Source organism: Choloepus didactylus, chromosome 14, assembly GCF_015220235.1.
Source record: "Choloepus didactylus isolate mChoDid1 chromosome 14, mChoDid1.pri, whole genome shotgun sequence".
NCBI lineage: Eukaryota > Metazoa > Chordata > Mammalia > Pilosa > Megalonychidae > Choloepus > Choloepus didactylus.
The window spans coordinates 60,164,796-60,188,010 of record NC_051320.1 but is presented as its reverse complement, the minus strand read 5'-3'; the positions used below and the strand labels follow the sequence as shown (position 1 = coordinate 60,188,010).

The 23,215-nt window shown below is 36.2% G+C and overlaps 1 protein-coding gene across 49 annotated transcripts in view; it reads right to left on the bottom strand.

Moving 5' to 3' along the window:
* RIMS2 (regulating synaptic membrane exocytosis 2) overlaps positions 1-23,215 on the bottom strand; it is a 731,813-nt gene that overhangs the window by 20,191 nt on the left and 688,407 nt on the right. The window contains exon 1 of one of the 49 annotated variants that reach the window (XM_037802502.1): positions 8,849-9,277. The exons of the other annotated variants lie outside the window; for them this stretch is intronic. Coding sequence (XP_037658430.1) covers positions 8,849-8,990 — 142 coding nt within the window. The 5' untranslated portion in view covers positions 8,991-9,277. Of the gene's footprint in view, positions 1-8,848; positions 9,278-23,215 lie in introns of those variants that run through there. 49 annotated transcript variants of the gene reach the window in all.

The following is a 23,215-nucleotide window of genomic DNA, read 5'->3' as shown; positions in this document are numbered from 1 at the left end:
GAAATTAAGTATCACACAACTAAGAAGAGAAGGAGTTAATGTTTCAAACCATGTCTAACTTCAAGTCCATTCATTTTTCCCTCTACCTACAGAAGGTCATATAACTTCTGAAGAATTCAGAGTATATAGGATATGAGCTGAGCTCTGAAGGGCAATTTGACAGGATGCACATACAATGGTAGAGGAAGAATAGCAAGGCATTAACAAAAATGTGGAGGCCAAGAATAAGAAGGCTCAGGTTTGTTATTAGGTTCCTAAAGGGCCTTGTGGAGTAGAGAAGCCAATCTGCATTTAAGGAGCAGATTATAAGAGCCTTTGTAAGGCTAAAGGCTTTATTTCATAGCAGACGGGAATCCCGAGAAGTTTTTGGAGGAAGGGTGGTGTCAGGAACGGTGTTTAAAAGAACTGGTGTGGACAGTGAAGTTAGATTGGAGTGGGGAGATCCAGAAGGTAGAGAGAACAGGTCAGGAGGCTATCACACGTTTTCAAAGGTGAGCTAATGTGGTCCTGAACTGTCAAGGTGACAGTGAGAATGGGAAGGAAGCAAGAGAACTGAAAAAAGTTGACAAGGAAGCATTTGCAGCAGAAATTGCCAACTGGTGATCCCTGGACCACATCTGGTCAATAGATGTATTTTGTTTGGCCCAAATAATGTTTTAAATGTTTTAATTTAGTTGTTATCATTTTCAAATTGAGAGATTTTAAATAAATATCCAGATTCATAGTTTGTCTTTGGGGAAAAAATAAATTTGCCAATACCTGACCATATTCATTTTGGCATAAATTATCTTGCTCTGAGTAAGCACCATTCCTTTTTGGATGGGTATGCTTTCTCCAGTTTTTCAGTCCTTGCATCTCTCTTTTGTCTTATACCTGGCCTACTTCATTGATGTATGTAACTTTCCTGTTAACTGATCACTGAAATGGCTGAAATAAAGGGTCTTTTCCTTTTGTTCTCATTAGGCAAATCTAAATCTTCAGAAATGATACTTGAAAGTTAGAACTGATACTATTATTTTATGTGAACTTTTTCTTCAGTTGTTCAAATAATATTATATATAATTTGCATTAAGTAAATCTACTTTCTCCTCAATCAAAAAAACATAATCTGAGGTAGAACAAATTTAGAATGATCTTGTCCGATCAATAATAAACATCTACTTAACAGCAGAGGGCAATTACATTAAAATATAGATCAGAGCAGCAATGAAATGCTGCCATTGCAACTTTCAAGTAAGTTTTCTTTTGTAAGTTGATATATACAAGATAGCTCCTTAGGGAAGCTTATCCTCATTATGGGTTTTTAATTTAGTGAACCTACTGAGACATGAGAGCAAACGAGTTTAACTTGACTTTTTTTTTTTGTCAGCAGAGAAGCTGAGGGTTACAGAATAATTATGCATAAAATACAAGATTTCCATATACTACCCTATTATTAACACCTTGCAATGGAGCAGCACATTTTTTACAATTGATGAACACATTTTTATAATTGTTACTATTAACGATGGTCTATGGTTTAACTTAGAGTTAACTGTTTGTGTTACGCAGTTCCATGGATTTAAAAAAATTTTTTATTAGTACCATTTATACAACCTAACATTTCCCCTTTTAACTATATTCAAATATATAATTCAGTGCTGTTAATTACATTCACAATGTTGTGCTACCATCACCACCATCCATTACTAAAACTTTTCCATCACCCCAGATAGAAAATCTGTACATTTTAAGCCTTACCTCCCTATTCTGTATCCCCACCCCATCCCCTAGTAGCCTATATTCTAGATTCTGACTCTATGAGTTTGGTTATTCTAATTATTTCAAATCAGTGAGCCCATACAATATTTGTCTTGACTTTTATAGTAAAGCTTTAAGTTCCTTTACGGGTATTGACTAGATATTTAGCAGTGAAAGATTCTGAATCTTAGATTTAAAAGGTAATATTTAATAAGCACTATGAGTAGAACCATTCCTTTATTTATTTATTTTTAATTCCAAAATCTTTTGCTTTACTTTATCTGCTAAAATGTAATTCTAATATAAAAATATTGTGCTACTGTTGAATACGGTATGGGTTCATTTGTGAAATGACCTATATACACAGTCGTAATCTAGGAGAAATAATATCCCCTGAAACAAAGATCCACAGTAGCTTACAACTGAGAGCCTATCCACATGCTCACACATCCCCATGTTAGCATTATGAAGATGAGTAAAAACTATGATCACTGCATTTAAAAAATTCTACATCATGTTATATTTAAAAAAAACAGCATAAATATAATGATATTCAAGTTGAAAAGAGTGGTAAACTAAATATTATTTTAACATTCACTTATGAAATATTTACCTTGCTAAGTATGATGCCTGCACTAAGGAGGATTACATTTAAGCATGTGGAGTTTTTTATTCCAATGGAGAATCCATGGGCAAAGTTCTAATCTCCATTTAAATTAGAAGGGACTGATTAATAATTATTCAGTGTATTATTTACCATAAACAAAGATAAGATAATGTCTTTTATACTCTTCTTACTAGATGGATGGCCTCTTAAGGAGTGGGGACACATTAAATAGGTCTTTTAAGTGGTCTAGTTTTTCCTTTTTATAATAATTTCTCATAGTTTCACTACATATGCATAGAACTTTTCCTCAGTTTTTCTGGTGATTTTTTTTTTTTAATTTTATTGAGATTGTTCACATACCATACAATTATCCAAAGATCCAAAGTGCACAATCAATTGCCCATGGTACCATCATACAGCTGTGCATCCATCACCACAGTTAATTTTTTTTTCCAATTTTTAGAGCATTTTCATTACTCCAGAAAAGAAATAAAGACAAAAAAGAAAACTCAGTTCCTCTCTTATCCCTAACCACCCCCCTCCATTACTGACTCATAGTATTGGTATAGTACATTTGTTACTGTTGATGAAAGAATGTTAAGATACTGTTAACTGCAGTACACAGTTTGCAACAGGTATGTTTTTCCTCTATATACCCCTCTATTATTAGCATCTAGTTATAGTGTCATACATTTGTTCTAGTTCATGAAAGAACAGTTTGTACAGTTGGTACAGTTAATCATGGACATTGTCCACCACAAGATTCACTGTTATATACATTCCCATCTTTTAACCTCCAACTTTCCTTTTGGTGACATATGTGACTCTAAGCTTTCCCTTTCCACCACATTCACACCATTCAGCACTGTTAGTTTTCTCACAGTATCATGCTACCATCACCTCTGTCCACTTCCAAACACTTAGGTTCAATCTAGTTGAACATTCTGCTCATAATAAGCACCGCTCCCCATTCTTTAGCCTTGTTCTATATCCTATTACCCTATATTTCATGTCTATGTGTTTACATATTATAATTAGTTCATATCAGTGAGACCATGCAATATTTGTCCTTATGTGTCTTACTTATTTCACTCAATGTAGTGCCCTCAAGGTTTCTTCATCAACCTGTTTTTTTTTTAAGATGGTTTTGTTCACCCATCATACTTCCTGTCCTAAGCAAACAATCGATGGTTCCCTGTATAGTCACATATTTATGTATTCACCACCATCACCACTATCTATATAAGGACATCTCCATTTCTTCCACAAAGAAAGACGAAGAGTCAAAGAAGGTAGAAAGACAAAAGAAAAAGAAAAAGAAAAAGAAAGAAAGAAAAACATGACAGCTAAAAAGCAATGAAAGGAAAGATAGAATTAAACTAAAGAAGAATAAAAGAGTCAGACAACATCACCAATGCCAAGAGTCCCATACCCCTCATTACCCTCTCTTATAGGCATTTAGCTTTGGTATATTGTCCTTGTTACATTAAAGGAAGCATAATACAAAGTTTCTGTTAATAAACAGAATACCACCCTATTTTTAACACCTTGCAAGGCTGACATTCATTTGTTCTTCCTCATATAAAAACATATTTATACATTTTATCACAACTGTTGAGCACTCTAGGTTTCACTGAGTTATACAGTCCCAGTTTTTATCTTTCCTCTTTCCTTCTGGTGTCCCACATGCTCCTAACCTTCCTCTTTAAACCATACTCACAGTCATCTTTGTTCAGTGTACAAACACATTGCTGTGCTACCATCACCCAAAATTGTGTTCCAAACCTCTCACTCCTGTCTTTTCGTATCTGTCTGTAGTGCTTCCTTTAATATTTCCTGTAGCACAGGTATCTTGTTCACAAATTCTCTCATTGTCTGTCACAATATTTTAAACTCTCCCTCATATTTGAAGAACAGTTTTGCCAGATATAGGATTCTTGGTTGACAGTTTTTCAGTATTTTAAACGTATCTCACCACTTCCTTCTTGCCTCCATGGTTTCTATTGAGAAATCTGCACAGTCTACTCAAGCTTCCTTTGTGTGTGATGGATCGCTTTTCTCTTGCTGCTTTCAGGGTTCTGTCTGTCTTTGACATTTGATAATCTGCTTAAGTGTTTTGATGTAGGTCTATTCAGATCCATTCTGTTTGGGGTCCACTGTGCTTCTTGGATCTGTAATTTTATGACTTTCATAAGAGATGGGAAATTTTCACTGATTATTTCCTCTATTATTGCTTCTGCCCCTTTTCCCTTCTCTTCTCCTTCTGGGACACCCATGACACATATATTGGTGTTTCATGTTGTCATTCAATTCCTTGAGAAGTTGTTCATATTTCTCCATTCTTTTCCCTATCTGTTTTTCTGTGTGTAGGATTTCAGGTGTCTTGTTCTTCAGTTCCTGAGTGTTTTCTTCTGCCTCTTGAGATCCGCTGTTGTATGTCTCCATTGTGTTGTTCATCTCTTGTGTTGTGCCTTTTATTTTCATAGATTCTGCCAGTTGTTTTCTTCAAACTTTCGATTTCTACCTTATGTTCACCCAATATTTTCTTTATACCCTTCTTCTCTTTTGTTGTATCTTCCCTGAACTCGTTGATTTGGTTTTTGATTTGATTTAGCATATCTCTTTGAAAATCTTTAATAGATTGTTTCACTCAAGTGAAACAATATCTCAACTGTATCTTGATTGAGGTATAAGTTTGTTCCTTTGGGCCATATGTTCATTTTTCCTAGTATAGATTGTCGTTTTCTGTTGTCTAGGCATCTGGTTTCCTTGGTTACCCCAGTCAGATTTTCCCAGACCAGAACGGGTTCAGGTCTCAGAATGGGGTTATATTCAGGGTGTATCTTAGAGGAATGACAGACTTTCCTGTGAGGTTTCCAGTTACTGTGCTTTTCCTAACCTGTCCAGCAGGTGGCACCTGTCAGCCTGTCACTCCTGTCTGGTGTAAGGAGATGTGTTTTGGCTTCAGTTTTTGTTTTGGCTGTTTTCCCCCAGGCTCTGGGGTCTGGTTCTGAAGGGAAAGCTGGGCCCCACCTCTTTAATCTGAGGGAAAATACACCCTCTAGGGATTTATCATTTGCTTTTGAATTGTCTCTCTGTCTCTGTTATCTCCACCCTGTCTGGATCAGTGCACTATGAACTTAAAATGGCTGTGGCTCTCTCTTCTGAGTCCCTGAGATTAAGAGAGAGGAAAAGGGACAGAAAGCCCCCTTTTGGGGCCAGTACACAGCTCCCCAGTTTCACCTGTCAGCCAGAGGTAACACCTGGTCTTCTGGGCTCCCCCCACCCCCAGTACAGATGAGTCTTCTGGGTTCTTTAAGGTCAGTCATCACTAAAAACCTCTGTCTGCTTGTTGGAGGTTTGTAGCTTGTATTCAGCAGTCTACATTTGTTAATTAAAACCCCAGGTGGATCTCAGCTGAGCTATATTTGCTAGCTCGGATAGTGCTGCTAGTTTCTACCACAGTGACGTTTTGCAGCAAAGCCTGCTGCGGGGGAGGGGCTCCCTTGGGTCTATGGGAGGGGAGTTGTCTGATTGCTTCTCCTACTAGGAATGACAATGATTCGTTGATATGGTTCTTTCTTTCTTAGAAGTAACTGTAATGTTTAAAAATTCTACATATAGTAATACCCTACATTAGGGAGGTGGAATCAATGTTGGGGCCAATTAGTTTATATAGTGAAGATAATACTTATCTCACAGGGATACATGATAAATTATGTAAACATAATCTATAAACTATTAACTGTTAAATAACATGGAAGTAAAACTAATAATACTTTAAAAAACTCAGAGATTTGGGGAAACATCTATCTGGAATTTACAAGGGACAATATCAAAACAAACAGACAAAATTCTAAGCCTACAAAAAAGACATTGCAAAGATTCATCAACAAACCACTTATTTTGCTTATAGGAATGCCCCTTCTTCCTCACTGAAGTCAATCCCATAATAAAGTTATTTCTATTAATGTGTAACTCCATTAGACTGTAAGCTCTAAAAGGGAAAGAATATCCACCTGGTTCAGAGACTACAGTAGTTACAAACAAGTCAAATAGCCCCAATAAATACTTTTGAATAGATAAATAAATGACAAGAATATGGTCTCTTTATAGACTTCTGGGTGCTTGTGTAGAATGGTCACAAGAATGGAATGAAGATATGAAATTGGAAGGCAGGGTACATTTGAGAATTATTTAGCTATTCTATTTATGATGAGACAAAAAACAAAATACTAGCTTTTAAATCAAACTGGCTTACTGAACTTATTGGTTAAGTTAGTCAAATCTACTGGTTAGTAGATCACTGCTCTTATTAGAAAAGTTGTTCTGAAACAGTGTGAAAATCATATGTTGCAATGGATTTACTTTTCTTTATAAATTAAAACGGATTTCACAGTTGTTTCCATAAATAGCATATTCCTTGGTAAACTCATGAGAATGTGTTACCCACACGAACTTTGTATGTCCTGTTTGGATGTCTCAAGAAAAAAACTGTAGAGAAGCACTGTCTGGGCCCTTGAGTTCTAACTTTTACAACTCTGCTGGGTATGCTGAAACATCCTCAAAAATCGCAGGACTTACTATAGAGTGGTAAGCACACTGCAAAAATCAAAGAAGAAAGTTAAGGCTTTTTCTTTTGGCTATAAAATGACTGTAATCCAGTGGTAAGACCTCTCATTTATGAGGGTGCTTCCTCTCTAGTTGCTAGCAGAGGAACTGTATGTTTCACTTTATAAACTCTACCTTCTTTATAGAACATTTTATCTTGGCAATTCAAGAAGCCATATTATGGAATAGAAATCTGTCCCAATTTCCCACGTGTAGATATAGGAATTTCCTTTGGATTAGTCTGTATGAGTCAAGGTTAAGGGAACGCATTTTAAATTTTGAAAAAAAATTACATCTATATAAACTTTTCTTGCCATCTCAAAAAGGCTTTTAAAAAGGTATTTTGAAAATCCAACAAGCCTAAACACAACTTAAGCAAGAATGATGATAGCTAATCTGAAGCAAACTCAAGACCAAAGACTTGGTGCAAAAGTTAAAAGTTGAGAAATAAATCCATGATAATGTATGTCTTGTTTAAATATGTATTTTCAGGCACACCTGGGATTGAGTCTTAGTGTCACCACTTACTAAGGATGTGACTGTGGAAAAACATATACAAATCATAATTTAGTACAGCTTAAGAGTACTGCCTCATAAGACTGTTGTGGGACTGGAAGAGTAAATACATGTTAAGTCTTCAGAACAGTGCCTGGCTTATAGGTACTGAAAGTTTTAGCTATGATTATGATCATTCACTTACCCAGTTTGGTTTTCTAAATTCTTACTTAACTTTTCTGGAATTTAAAAATATGTCTTAATTAAAGAATACAAGTGATATATAAATGTACAAACAAGAACAGCAAAGGATTAGTATGAAAATTGTTGTACTAATCATCGCTATTGTTACATAGCCTACATAACCCTATTGCTAAACCAGTATTGATTTATAGCAAACTGATATTGCAACAATAAGCTAGTAGAAACTGGGATAGATTTAACAAATTATTTAGAAGACCGCTTTCCAGACATATTATTAATTCTTCATCACCTGCTCCCAAGAAAGTAGGGTAAAATGCCTATTTCTACCTGTTCTTAGAGAAGGTAGTTTCTTCTTAATCAGGATTCACTGCAGATTTCCTAATAAGAGGTCATTAATTATCATGGAATAAAAGCAAAACAAAGCTATTAAACAGCAATAATAGTTATAATGATTATAATCAACATACTCTAGATACATGTCATTCTAAAGATGTACACATCATTTGCAATTAACATAAATAATTTAATAAGCAGTATTTCAAATGTCAGAAAACTATTATTCTTACTTCGATTTACAAGCCACATTCTGTTTTAGTTGCTAAATCTTATAAGAAAGTTTTCCTGATAGAAACATATTCTAGGCTTCAAAACTTCATGAAGGACTTGAAAAAGGCATTGCTCAAATACAGGAGCTATCTAATGGCCAGAGAGAAGAAAGTTTCAAGTGTACAGGGCTCAACCCTTGACCTGCCCATTGAATAGCCCCTTCCTCTCATCTGGATCTTGAGCTTTCACAGGCTGAGATTCCCGTTCCAGAATTGTGCTGCTGCCTTTCTAGTTTTCTAGTACTTCTTCCTCGAAGCCAAAAGCTAATACCCAAACTGCGGAAGTAAACAAAAACAGAATAGGGTGCCTCGCCTTCCACCCCTCTGCATCTCCATTCAACTTCTAAGCACTTGCTAATTCCACTTCCCTAGCTGAGCCAAGTTAGCGCCTGTGGAACTCGCCAAATAACCCATGAAGAGAACTCTCCCGCTCAGCTGGCGCGCTTTGCGGTTCTCTCCGCCCCTGGTACAGTCCCGGAAAGCCGGGGGCCTGAGACCCTTCTCCTCGGAGGTCTCCCGCCTCCTTCCAATCCTCCAGCCACGACCTTCCGAGGTACAGACCAGGTACGGGGGCGGGGTGTCTCACCTCCTTCTTCCTCCTCCAGGGAGTTCATGCAGGGAAAGTAGCCCGCCAGTGCCTCGAAGGAAGCGGAAAGGCTGCTCCGGCTCTGGGAGCGCTGCATGGAGCGACCCGCAGCGCCCGCGCCCCCCAAGCCCTGCCGGCCCATCTTGGACGAGAACCCGCTTTTCCCGCGGTACAAGATACGAGGCGTCTTGGCGGCTGGGGCGCCGCGACCGCAGCGCTCCGGGGGCCGAAAAGGTGCCGCGGGACCCTGGGGTTCCGGCCCCTGCCTCCCGGAGCCGGTCCGGAGGAGAGGTGGCTCTGCTGACGGCCGGGACCGCCACTTCGCTGGGGAGGGGTGAGGAGGGGGACAAGGCCGTGGCTGGCGGAGACGCGGCTGCTCGCAGTGGAAGTCCGAAGGCTCGCCCAGGAGGGAGCGGAGGCTCCTAGAGGCTGGAGCTGCTCGAGTCTCACCGCCCTCCCCTCTCCGGGAGGTGCTGCTGATGCTGTGGTCGCCGCCAATCAGCAGCCGAGGGGGAGGCGGCGGCGGCGGCGCGAGCACCTCGGCCCGACTGGCAGCTCCCGGGAGACCGCCTCAGGTTCTGGGCAACTCTGACCCGGAGCGGCTCCTGCTATTTCCTCTTCTTCTCCCGCGTGGTTAAGGCCAGGGAATGGTGACTAACTAGATGTTGTAAGTTAGGAATCTCAGATGGGTAATAATATATGAGGCAAAATTTTGGCGGTCACTTTCCCTTTTGTCAACTTCGCTTGTTGTGCTCCTAAAAGCACGGACGGGGAGGAAATATTGAAATTTTCCTCATATTACACAAAAGGTCCCCAATTTCATCATTTTCCACAAAAACCTAGAATTAAAGCTTTTTTTTTTCATTCCTTTCTTTATTGAAAGAAACGTGAGGAAAACCAGAGGGAGAAAAAGGTTAAAAAGCAAAACAAAATAATAAATCAAACCCGTCAACAGCCTGAAAAAAGTACTAACGCTGAGCAAGTACTATCAGGTCTATGAAGTTTGCTGCAATTCCAGGAATTTTTAATGTCTTCTTTTCTCCAGGTTACAGAATCTGCTTCCCTATTGTTGCTAACCACAACAACAAACACTATAAGGCCTAACATCTAAGTAACAGTTAACATCCTCAACATGAATTTGGAAGCAATGCAGACACACTAGAAACAAAACAGTCTATTAAGTGAAATAATGGGCATTCCACAAACTGCACATATTTATCATAGAACATAAAGCAACTTTTAATTCCACTTCACTAGGAGCCAGAAGATTGCCAAACTTCTTGTAACCTTCGATAAGCCACACAATTTCTCAGTTTCCCTATCTATTTAAAAAAAAATAATGCAAAGGGGTTGGGAGAGAAGGGTACAATGATTCTAGTTCAAACCAGGACTCAGCATGAACATGGGGAAGGCAAAATAATAATACAATCTAAAATAGTTCTTTAATTCAGTAGATACTTTCTGAATATTATGTATGTGAAAGTTCTTTGCTAGGTGTACTGGGAGATTCAATCGTTCATTCAATTAATATTAGTTGAGCTCCTAGTATATGCAGGGTACCTCTGTAGGTGCTTAGGATACAATAGTGATGAAGGCAGTTAAAAATCCCTACCCTCATGGCGCTTGCTTGCTAGTGAAATGAGAGAGACACACTACATCAGTAAATTATATAGTGTTAAAAGGGGGTTAAGGTCAAACGGGAAAAATTTAAGAGGCGTGGGACAGTTCTGCAATTTAAAATGTGGTGTCAGGCTGGGCCTCATTGACAAAGGTGAATTTGAACAAAAATTTGAAGCTGAGGAAGTTAGCCATTCAGATATCTGAAGAAGAGAGTGAGTTTCAGGGAGAGAGAAGTGCCAGTGCACAAGCCCCAAGGTGCAGGGTTCCTGGTAAGTCCACAGAACAGCAAAGAGGCCAGGGTGGCTGGAGTGAAGTGAGGGACTGGGAAGGACAGGAGGTCAGAAAGGTAAGGGACAGAGTAGGAGACAAATCATACAGGGCCTTCTTAGTCTGTTATGGGCTCTGAGCATAGATAGGACTTCACAATCTAGAACGTACGAAAAATGCATACAAGTAGTAATCCTTTCAAATATTTTTCAAAATTAGGAAAGTTTCACTACAAATAAGAGTATCATCACATAATAGAACAGACAACTTTTGGATTTTCAGACCTGGAATGATCCAGGTTTCTTGGTTCTGCCTTTCTGATCATCTTCTGTCCTTTTCTCACTAATATTCCTACAAATCTCTCCTAGTCTAATTTCCTTTTTCATTATTCACCTTCCCAAAATATCAAGTCTAGTCAAGCATTGATAAAAACAGGGAGCTTTATGAGAACTTTTTCATACCATATTACTTTTATTCAGAGAATATAGACTTTTTTATAATAACGAGAATTTTCATTATAAAAAAAGAATCAGAATTTTAGCAACTGAAAGGACTTTATTGAAATCATCTAATTAAAAAAAAAAACTGTGGGTCAGAAATTTTTGGTGAGTCACGAAACAAATTCTTAGGTTCCAATCAGCATTTTAAAATAAAATGGAATAAAATATCCCAATACAGTTAGTGCGTCAAATGCATTATTTTTTCATGAATGTATATATGTATATGTTGGGTTGTGATGTAAATGTATTTCTCAGTGTAGTTTGAAAAACATACATATAATGTAATAAAACACACATTTTATGTAAGAGGAAATTTATATAAAATTTGATTGATGAATAAAAGATTTTATTTCCAAGAATACCTTGTTTGCTCTTGGTCAGAACGAATGACAGTGGTGATTTAAAAATCATTATTATTTATCTTATTTTTTCATCAGGATATTAGCCAGAATGAAACGGGATAATAAAGGAAACAACTGTTACTCTATTAATCCAATTATAATAGAGAAAAGTGGAAAGTTTATCCCAAATGCCTAAATTACTTATTAGAAAAAAATTAAGTACTTTTGATAGGACATTCCTAATTCCAGATCAGAAAGAAAGTATCAAGGAAGAGGGATTGAGTGGAGAAATCTTGGGAAATAATGTTGGTTAGGGGTAGAAAACTTTCCTTTGGTATCCAGTGACATCATACTGAGACTTGCAAATCATTTTGGGAGACTAAGACTTGGAGTTTTACTAGTGATTGCTAGTGATTTACTAGGAAGTGCGAGAAAGGAATCCATGATTTGCCTGTGTTGCCTGATCTTGCCTTCTCTGTACCGATGACCTGGCTTCATGCACCAAGAAGAGTTACCCTGGAATAACCATGTGTCTACTTCGACTGAGAATCATTTTTCCCCTGTAGTTTCAGAAGAAGGTTGTCTTGGGAAGTTTTTAGTATTTTCTGTTGTTAGGATCTTAGAAATACTGTTAAGTGATGGAAGAATCACAGGGGTAGTAAGAACTAAAGAGGAAGAAGGAAGAATATTACCTTATTTCAGGGAAGAAAGCAATAAGGAAAAAGAAGATTGTTGGCACATAGGTATTAGACAGTCAGTAGTGGCCAGGGACCTCTAGTCTTAAACAACAATTCATGGAATATAAACTGTTTGTCTAGAGAATGTAGAATTCCTCTTTTATTTGTCCTATGCTCAATATCTTTCCATGTACTACAATTACTATCTAAATAATATTTCTGGTTGTTATATTTTTAACCACTCTGATATAAATTCTACCAACCCAAAGCATTACATATATATATATGCACTACTGATAAAATACTGGATGTGTCATATTTTCATAGCATACAATCAAATGGCTTAGGATTTAGTTTCTAAGTGATGGGCCACTATGTAGTTTCATAATAGGAATGAAGCTACTGTTCCAGTAGTTTCTGGAACTGCTGTTCCAGAATTATTATAATCCAGTACCCCAAATTATTTATAGCTTCCTATTCACGCAAAGATAGAGAAAAAGTGAGTCACAAATATAGACAATGAATTGCCTTCTGAATTAGCAAAATATGCCCTTGAAAAAAAGATCCCATTGTTAATTACAAAAGCCATCTTTTTGAAGAAAAGATAAACAGATATAACTTGCTCATACTCTCATAATATTCAGTTTGATGAATATGTATCTGAATATTTTATAGACACATGGTACTTTAGAGCTTATGAAACACTATTATACCAATTATTTCACTCAGTTCTTACATCAGTCCTGAGATAGTGTCATCATCTCTTTATAGACAAGCAAAGACTCAACAGAATTAAATGACTTGCTTAACTAGAAAGTGGCAGAGCAGGACTCAAACTCAGATTTTTGGATTTCAAGTTCAGTGCCCTGTATAATATTCACAGATGTCTTATACAATATACACAGACACAAATTATAGATGATGGATATAATATGAACCGTACAGTAAATTATTTGGCCCCGAATAAACAAAATAGATGTTGGAAATATATCTTTAAAACCATGATGTTTATTCTAACTACTACAATCTACATTTGCCTCATCAAAATATACTTACTAAATAGTCATATATGTCCTTCAGACTGATCAATTTTAATAGGGTTAGAAGCTCTATGTTACATGTCATTCTTGTATTGCTTTTTACAATAATTTTTAAAAATTCATTATGGTTTAAAGTATGGTCAATTAGTTTATTCCTGAAACAGAGGTTTGCTCACTTAAGTAAATACATGTAAAGGCTATTATGTAAAGTAGTTACACAGTTTCTAAACCACAGATGAGTCCAATCAGGAACTAAGATGCACCTTTGGCAGCCTGATCTGTTTCTGTGCCAGAAATGATGTAGATGATGGTGGTGGGAATGCAAATTGTACTAACAAAGGGAAGAGAAAGGGGTGTAATGACCCTCTGGGAAGTAATGGAAAAAACAGGCAATTAGGCCCAGAGATGGATATGCTAAAAAGAAATTTTAGGAGTGCTCTCATTGCTGCTTCTGTCACTATTTAGTGTTTCCTGTCAACCCAGAAATGGCTGGTTCTTGGAAGAGAAAGGAATTGCTCAGAATGGGTTATAGAGCCATTTTGCAGACTGAACTAACCTCTTTCCTCTTGATATACAATTGCTCTTGGCAATAAAGAGATTCATCTCTATTGCAGTCTTCATAATTGATAAATTTTGCCACGTTTAACTAGTCCTACTTACAGCAAATCATTCTATGTTAATAGAAATATTTGTGGATATATGTTGGTTTTATTTAAAACCGACTCTTAAAAACCTAAAATAAATTTTTGTTGTAACAAAATATCTTTGCATTTAAGTCAAGAGCTAACATCAATGAAGTCAACCTTTTTACACTGATTTCAAATTGCTAAGGATATTTAATAGCTTTGGCCAATTATCTTTGACCTGAATGTGAAATACAGAACATACAATCTTTTCTCCCATCTCCAGCTTTATGTCAATATGGTACAAATAAATTTTAAGCTTTTGCTATTTCAGTTTTCAAAAGTATTTTTGGTTTTTATTCAGCAAATTTATAAAGTGAATAGCAGATGTTATATATAGCAGCCGGCCACCTTAAATGTTCACAAAGTTAATAAAGTCAAAAGATGTTTAGGGTATGAGATGATGAAAAAAGAAAGATTAAATGAAAACCATTTTCATTATTTCTGGAATGAGATCAGCCATGAAATTTGCCTTTCCCTCATACAGAAAATGTCCTTGGAAGTAAGCAAGTTAATTTATTGACTAGCCTAAAAAATGGTGATAAGATTTGACTGAGGAACAAAGGAGAAAAACCCCTAAAGATCAAAGTAATGAGTCTTAAAAGCAGATTAGCTATACAATACAGAGGAAGAACACATATTTGGACTCTAATATTAATTCTGGCCCTTCATTAGCTATTAGATGATAATAGCTAATTAATATTATGTTCTTCATATACATTGCCTCATTTAATCTTCACAAATATTCTGTAAGGTAGTTATATCATTATCAGTCAAAGAAATTGGTTTTGTAGTCAAAGAATTTGCAGTCAAAGAAACTGAAGCATATTCATTCATCAGTTATTTGTTGAGCCCCTATCATGTGCTAGACACCATGGTAGGCACTAGGAATACAGTAATGGACCAAAAGGACAAAATCCCCACCTTCACGGTGCTTACCTGCTAGTGGAAAAACAGTTAATACTTACATCCCACTTGCTATATATCAGGCATTTTTCTAAAAACTTTATATACCATCCCATCAGCTCATTTAACAACCACGCAACCCCATTAGGGAGATATTATGATGATGCTCATTTTAAAGATGAGGAAACTGAGGCATGTTGAGGGTTAAGTCTATTGCCAAAGAAACGGAACCAGGATTCACCCAGGAAGTCTGGTGCACAGTGTAATAAAGCATTTGTCCAATGTCATAGTAGCAAATGCAAGATGTGAATCCAGGCTATCTGACGCTGGAATCCATATTCTTAACTGCTAAGTGACACTGCTTTGGAGAACCCACCGAGATCAACAATTAGGCAATGGAACAGTCAGTAAGAACTATTTTCTACTTCTATCAAGGAACTTTTAGCATAGTAGTTCTAATGTATAATTTGGCATATTTATGTAAATCCTCATTTGGCCATAGCCAGGAATTTAAAATTCTTATCTGAATGGCCTCAAGAATACAAGTGTGACTTCAGGCAGAATAACATGAACAGCTCAGCCTCCAGAGAATATAGGAAATATACATTCATAAGATTTGCAATTTATTTGTAATTGGTCATCCTTGAAAGTGTATTTCCAAAAATTGAATGGAAGTCAATCATTAGCCAAATATTTTTATAAATAATGCAGATATTCAGAAAACAAATGTTCATACCTTCCTGTCCACCATTTATACAAGTTTTTAAATATCCATGTGAAATATTTTCAAAGAAAAACAAAAATATTCATATAAAAAGGGAATGCTTTATTTCACTGATAAGATTAAGCAGAAAGTCACATTTAGAGAAATTTGCTTAGGACCAAGAAAAAGAGGGTGCATGAAATATCGTTAAATGTCAATTATTTAGTGTGCCCTTTTTAAAGTACGATGGTGTGATGGTTAAATTCATGTGCCAGTTTGGCTAGGTTATGGTGTCCAGTTGTTGGTCAAGCAAGCACTGGCTTATTTGTTACTGTGAGGATATTTTGTGGATTAAAATCATTAGTAAGTGGATTGCATTTATGGTTGATTACATCTATACTCAATTAAGGAAATTGCCTTCAACTATGAGAGAAGTCTCATCCAATAGTTGAAGGTCTTAGAGTGAGAACTGATGACTTCAGAAGTTAGAAAGAAGAAATTCTATCTTTACTTCAGCCAGCCGGCTTCTTCTAGGGAATTCATTGGAATTCCCAGCTTGCAGCCTGCCCTATGGAATTTGGACAAACCCATCCTCACAATTCTGTGAGCCAATTCCTATAATAAATCTCATAATATTTATGATATATATACATATATATATATTTATATATCCTATTTCCTGTCAGTTCTGTTTCCCTGGAGAACTTTGACTAATATAGATGACTTTCATACTTTATCTCATTTCCTCATTCATTCATTCATCAGATATTTACTGAGCATCATAAGCCAGACTCTTTTCTAGGATCTGCAGGTAAATATACATAAAACATGGGTTTGGCTCTTAAGGAGCCCAGAGTCTGAGTGGTTGGAGTGGGGGAGGGTTGGCATAGGTGATGATGGACAATATTCCAATATAATGGAATAAGTGCTGTATCAGTGATAAGTTTCAGGCACTTTGGTGACATAAAATAGGAGGTGACCAATTCTACTTACATGAATCAAAGGCTTCACAGAAGTAGGAACACCTGATTTGCATCTCGAAGGATGAATTTGGTACTCAGAAAACAGGGGTGAGGGAAATTGAAAATATGTCTCACTACCCTGACCATAAAAACTACTATATACTCCTATTATGAATCTCTGCAAATTGCTTGGTAAGGGATGAGGCTTCCCAGGAGGCCTCTCTTTTTTCCAGTCTCTCTAGGGCAGTGGTAGTGGCAAGGATGTTTTTTCAAATTGGAGAAACTTCCTGCTCCAGTATTCTGTTCCACTACTCCAACCAATGCTCTACTGTTGCAATAAATTTATACAAGATCTTCATGGAAATAATAGAAGAATATTCCCAAAACATTCAGAGAAAAGAAAAACATTTTTTATATTATACTTCCCTTGGAATTCTAGATAAACATCATCTAGCAACTTCTCATGTTATAAAAGATAAATAGCATCTTGATATTTGTGGGTGTAATCGTTACGCACAAATAGACAGCAAGTTCTAAAAATCTCACATACAGTTTCAGTATCAGTGCCAATGATTTTATGCAATATTTGTAAAAAAGTGTATGCTGTTCAATTTTGCCTTATTCATTCATTATTCATTTATTCATTCACTATTCATTTACTCATTACTCATTTACTTCTTACTCACACCATACTGCAATTAGAATAATATTACATATACATGGAAAATACAGGGATTATCTTAATCACAATTAAGTCTAGTCCCTACTTGATCCTCTTCCTTCCTTTTCTTTAGTGACTAAAATTCATGTATTTACATAAATATACATGGCAGTAAAGACTTCCTTTGATTACCATTTTGTTTAGCTATGCTATCTATTGGTTGTATATGATTGGCTAGAGGTTGTTTATACTGCTTGATACTATTCTGACATAAAAAATAGAAAAATGAACATTTTCCATAGATGTTTCGACCTACACCCCCCCACCCCGGTTGGACTTTTCAAATTTCAGAGACCTTAATTATTTTTCATTATACATGGAGGCATAAGATATGTAACAAGGTCATCCTAAAGTTGTTAAAGACCAAAGGCAATAGAGAAGAATGAGGATTCTGTCAAAGCATTAAAAATTGTAGGCTTTTAAATAGTATTTTGCAAGAAAAACCATGGAAGATATACAGATCCAGGTCAAACATCACCTAGATTGGGCATAAGTGAATTATTGCCTGAAGGTAGTTCTATTTGTAGTTCATCAAAATGTAGTACATTTGGTAAACAGTTAAGATGTGTGCAAAGTGGCCAATTCAAGAAGAAAACTAAGCAACTCATCATCAGCTGACTCCTCCCTTAAGATACTTCATGGTAAAGATGTCTTTCAGTAACAGTTTGTCTTATTTTGTTGATACGAAATTTAATAGGAAATAAAAATACAGATTAAACATGTTTCCCTTCTAAAATCCAGTTCAAATGGTTCCATCATATCTGCTTCATTTATACTCCCATGAAAAGTTGAGAAGCTCAGGATCTGACAAGACAAAGGACTATTCTCCAGGGAAAATATTTTCAGTATGAAGTAAATTTGTGATGTAATACAAAAACTCTCTAATAAATACATCATTATAGAAAAAGGAACTTCTGAACCTTCTAACAGAGCAATGTTTCAAATCCCAACATCCTTTCCTATACTCAACAACAAACTGTAACCAAATTAGCAAGCCAAAAAGCCATTTCACTTGTTGCAAGTCTTCCACAAAAGATTTGTTCATTTGTTCATCCATCCTCTTCCATCTGTTTAACAAATATTAATTGTGCACTACTATTTCCCAGGCCTGGGAGCGAAGTGATGAACAAATGAGACTTGATCGTTTTCCTCTAGACAATCGACAATGTAGTGAGCAAACAGACATTAACAAACAACCACACAAAAATTAACTCATAAATTATCACCAGTGCCATGAAGGAATATTGAAGAGTGTAATAAGACTGAGGACTTAATTTAGAGTAGGATGTCACAGAAGATAAAAGACTTTTCTGAAGAAGTTTCTCTAACCCTGAGACTTGAAGGGTAAATAAGACCTTTCCAGGTAAAGGAAGAAATTTCCAGGTAAAGATTTCCCAGGAAGAAGGAACAGCATATATGAAGGCTAGCTGTATCACCCCCCACACTCAGTGGGGAAATAATTCCAGTTCCTTCAACCATTTCTCAACTATCCCAACATAGTAATCTAAATGTCTGGGCAGCATAATGAAATGACCATCTCCTGTGTTCCAAATGGGCTGCATTTTAAATTATGCACTCAATCCCCAATAGCCTTTTCTGGCAGCTACATCACATTGAGTTTCATCATAAACTCAGTGGATACAAATTTGTAGTTGTTGAGCTAGGTCTGCCCTTCCTGAATCTGAATTAGAATTTCATATGTTACAATCATATTTCATTTAGTTCCTGTTTTTAAGATCTCATATATTAGAATCCAAGAACTACAGGTATAGAAGAAACTTCATATCATATAATTCAAGCTTTCACCATATGTTTCAATCTCCTCCTTCCATTAAAATATTTCTATCAAATTGTTCTAGTAACTACATCACTCCTGCAGTAACAGAAAATTCCTAACTTCTTGAAATACCCACCTGTGGACATCTACATTGATTCAAAATTCTCACTTTTGTCCGTTTATTCTTTTTTCGTTTAGTAAAAATTTATTGTGTGCCTACTATATGAAAGGTGCTCCACAGTTTCTGGATTTTGGTCCTGCTTCTGCTTATGGGGGGGGGGGGTGTCACACTAAATAAGTTAGTCTAACCTCTAGTGGACACGAGAGCATTCCAAATCTTTGAGAGCATTCCAAATCTTTGATGAGACATTTGAGGGTTTCTACTTTTCAAACTAACCACCTTGCTTCCTCAGGCATTCCTCACCATGCCTGGGTTTTCCTTGCTCTCCTATTTGCTCTCTTTTGCATATGCTTCAGCTAAAGAGATCCCCCGAGGGAGAATGTCCATATCTGCTTCACTTGGTCTGTTTTTTCTAAATTGCACTCACTTCACCTCTGCTTCCTCCACACAGGAATGCAATAAATGCACACTGACGCTAATTGATGAAAAAAATTTAGCTCCAAATGTTTAATCAATCTAGCCATTACTTTTCTGATTATTATAAATAAGATAGTGAGAATACTTAACTAAAGAACTAACCAATGTTAGCTAGTATTACACTAGTCTTCCAAAAACTCTTACTTTGATTATACCTTAGGTATTCTAAAAACACATTCTATCTTTCTTCAAGCACTCATAGTTTTTTAATCTCAGAAAATTATCTTGGAGTTTTCCAATGTGACCAGTACTTAAGAAAGTTAATCAGTAAATTTCATTCCTAGTAATACTGAATTTCACACTAAGAGCAGTATTTTATGGGTTCCCTGGGTGAAGCAAAATATAAAATATATTTAAATATTAATAAATCTTATATCTAATTTTCAAGTTCAGTGATATGAAAAACATAGTTTGTTATGCATTTTATCACAATTCAAGGTAATTGCAATTATAAAACTGTATATAAAAGATTGTTTTATTATCTAATTTCATTAATTGAAAATGTTTAGTTTTTATTCTCTGTTCTTATACCATACAATTTCAGATTACATGTTAAGTTGACAAAGGGTTAGTTTTCTGGCTCCTACAGCCACTCAAAAGGTGCTTGTCATAGAACCTGAGTATTCTGAAATAAAGAAAACTGTCATAGTGTGAAGTGAACAGCCTTTGTCAATCTTCTGAGATAGTTTGCTCTAGTCTCTGCAAAGCTAGAGCTCAACTCAATTCTCTGTTTGTACAATCTGAGCTCCACCTCTATCCACAGTCTCATTCCAACTTTACTCTCAATTTCACAGAGGGATAATCACTTTGATTCCATAACTACCTGGGATTTATCAACTAGTCATGTCTCCTTTTCTCAGACGTCTGTGTGGTTGAACATTTGATATAAATGACAGGACAGAAATGGTCCGCTATAACTGAAGTTCCTCTTTGCTGCTACACATTCCTTCACTAATTTTAATATACATTTTTGTGGGGAAGAAACACCATATGTTTTTTCATAGTATGAACCATTAAAAAAAAAAAAGTAAAACAACTAAATAACCCTATAAGGATCTATTATCAACATTTATCCCATATTATTATAATCACAACAATGATTAAAAATTCTCCACATTATATCTAATTTTTTAATCACATTCTCTGTGTATATATACAGCTTAAAATTATTTCACTGAAACAATTATTGACAGTGTGTCAATAACAGTGTAACATTTAACAAGACTCCCTATAAAACTTTTCTGGCTTTTACACTAGGAATTTACTGTGGCTTAATTTTTTTAATGTAATTTTATTGAGATATACTCACACACCATGTAATTCATCCAAAGTATATAATCAATGGCTCACAGTATCATCATACAGATGTGCATTCATCATCACAATCAATTTTCAAACATTTTCATTACTCCAAAATAAAGAAAAAAATATAAAAAATATAAAAAGAAATAAAAAGAACACCCAAACCATCCCTTCTCCCCCATTATTTATTTATATTTTTGCCATTATTTTATTACTCATCTGCCCATACACTGGTTAAAGGGAGTGTTAATCACTAGGTTTTCACTATCACATGGTCACAAGATACAATTATCATCAAGAATCAACGGATTAACATTGAACAGATTCAGGTATTTCCTTCTAGCTATTCTAATATGCATAAGAATAACCTCCAGATTGACCTCTCATCAAAGCTCAAGCAATGAAAGAAGAAATAGATAAATGGGACCTCCTCAAAACCAAAAACTTCTGTGCATCAAATGACTTGTCAGGAAAGTAAAAAGGCAGCCTACACAATGGGAGACAATACTTGAAAACCACACATCAGACAAGGGTCCAATATCCAGAATATATAAAGAGATCCTACAACACAACAATAGAAAATCAACCCAATTAAAAATCCAGCAAAAACATGGACAATTTTCCAAAGAGGAAACACAAATGGCTCAAAAACATATGAAAGATGCTATCTCCTTCACTTTTGAAAGATGATTTTGCCAGATACAGAATTTTTGTTGCAAGTTATTTTCTTTTAGGACTTTAAATATTCCAACCCAATGTCTTCTGGCCTCCATGGTTTCTGATGAAAAATCCCCTATTAATCTTATTGAGAATGCCTTTTATGTGACAAGTTACTTCGCATTGCTTTTAAAATCTTGTCTTTATCGTTGCATTTTGAGATTTTCACTATAACATGTCTTGATAAGATCTTAGTGTCTATCCTTCCTGCATTTTATTGAGCTCCCTGGATGTATACATTCATGTCTTTCATCAGATTGGGAAAATTTTTTTCTTCAAATACTTTTTCTGTCCCTTTCTCTCATTCTTCTTCTTCCTGAACTTCAATAATGTGTATGTTGGTACGCTTGATGGTGTCCCAAAGGTCCCTCAGAGTCTGTTCTTTTTCATTTTTTTCTTTCTCCTTCTCACACTGGATAATTTCAGTTGTCATGTCTTCAGATTCACTGATCCTTTCTTCTGCCTGTTCAAATCTGCTGCTGAATCTATCCAATGAGTTTTTCATTTTAATTACTGTTTTTTGCAGCACCAAAATTTTGTTTGGTTTTTTTCCATAATTTCTATCAATTTTATTCAGACAATCTTTTCCTAATTTCCTTTAGTTCTTTGCATATGAATTCCTTTAGTTCACTGAACATATTTAAAACAGTTCACTTAAAGCCTTTGACTAATAGTTCCCATGTATAAGCTTCTTCAGGGAATTTTTTTTGAAAATTCTTTTTTACCTTGGAATGGTCCCTACTTTTCAGTTTCTTCATGTCTTTGTAATTTTTTGTTGAGAACTGGACATTCTGATTATTATTTAATTGTTACATTGGAAATCTATTTCTCCTACTCCTCTGGGACTGCTAGTTTGTTGTTGTTGTTGTTGTTGAGCTCTGGGGCCATCAATCTGCGACTTTTTCAGAATACTTCTGCTCCCAGATGTGGAATAGAAGGAAAAAAGAGACAAATAGGTACTGCTTCTTTAAGACTTTTATACCACTTTTCCGTGAAGGCAGTCGAAAAAATGGCCACCCTCAGAAACATCTCCCCAGAGATTTTCAGTAGATGATCCAATGTGGTGGTAGAATTTGGAGGACCATGTCACCCTGGCACCAGCAAGTTGGACCAGGCACTGACTGCAGTCCCCACTGCTGCCTGCCACTTGGCTAGAGAATTGGGGACAGAGGCCTCTGCACAGATGGTGAAATTCATCGATATATAGGGAAATTTCCAGCCTCTTCTTCCAGCTCTTCCTTGGGTGTTGCACAGTTTTCCACCAGGCTACAGAGTTCCAAAACATTTAATTCAGACAGTTCCTGACACTTCAACAGCTGTTTTGGTTGAAGAACTGATTCCTGGTGCTTCCTACTCTGCCGTCTTTCCACTATCCACCAGGAAGGCCACCTTATTAAATAGAATGTTCATCACATTACAGGCCATGGGAAATTGACTTAGCATATTACAATTTCCTCTCTTTTGTTATGAAGAAAGAAAATAGATCAGAACAGAAACCATCAGAAGGAACTACATTTAGTCAGTGTGGCACTGTTTTGTGGAACTTGTTCCAG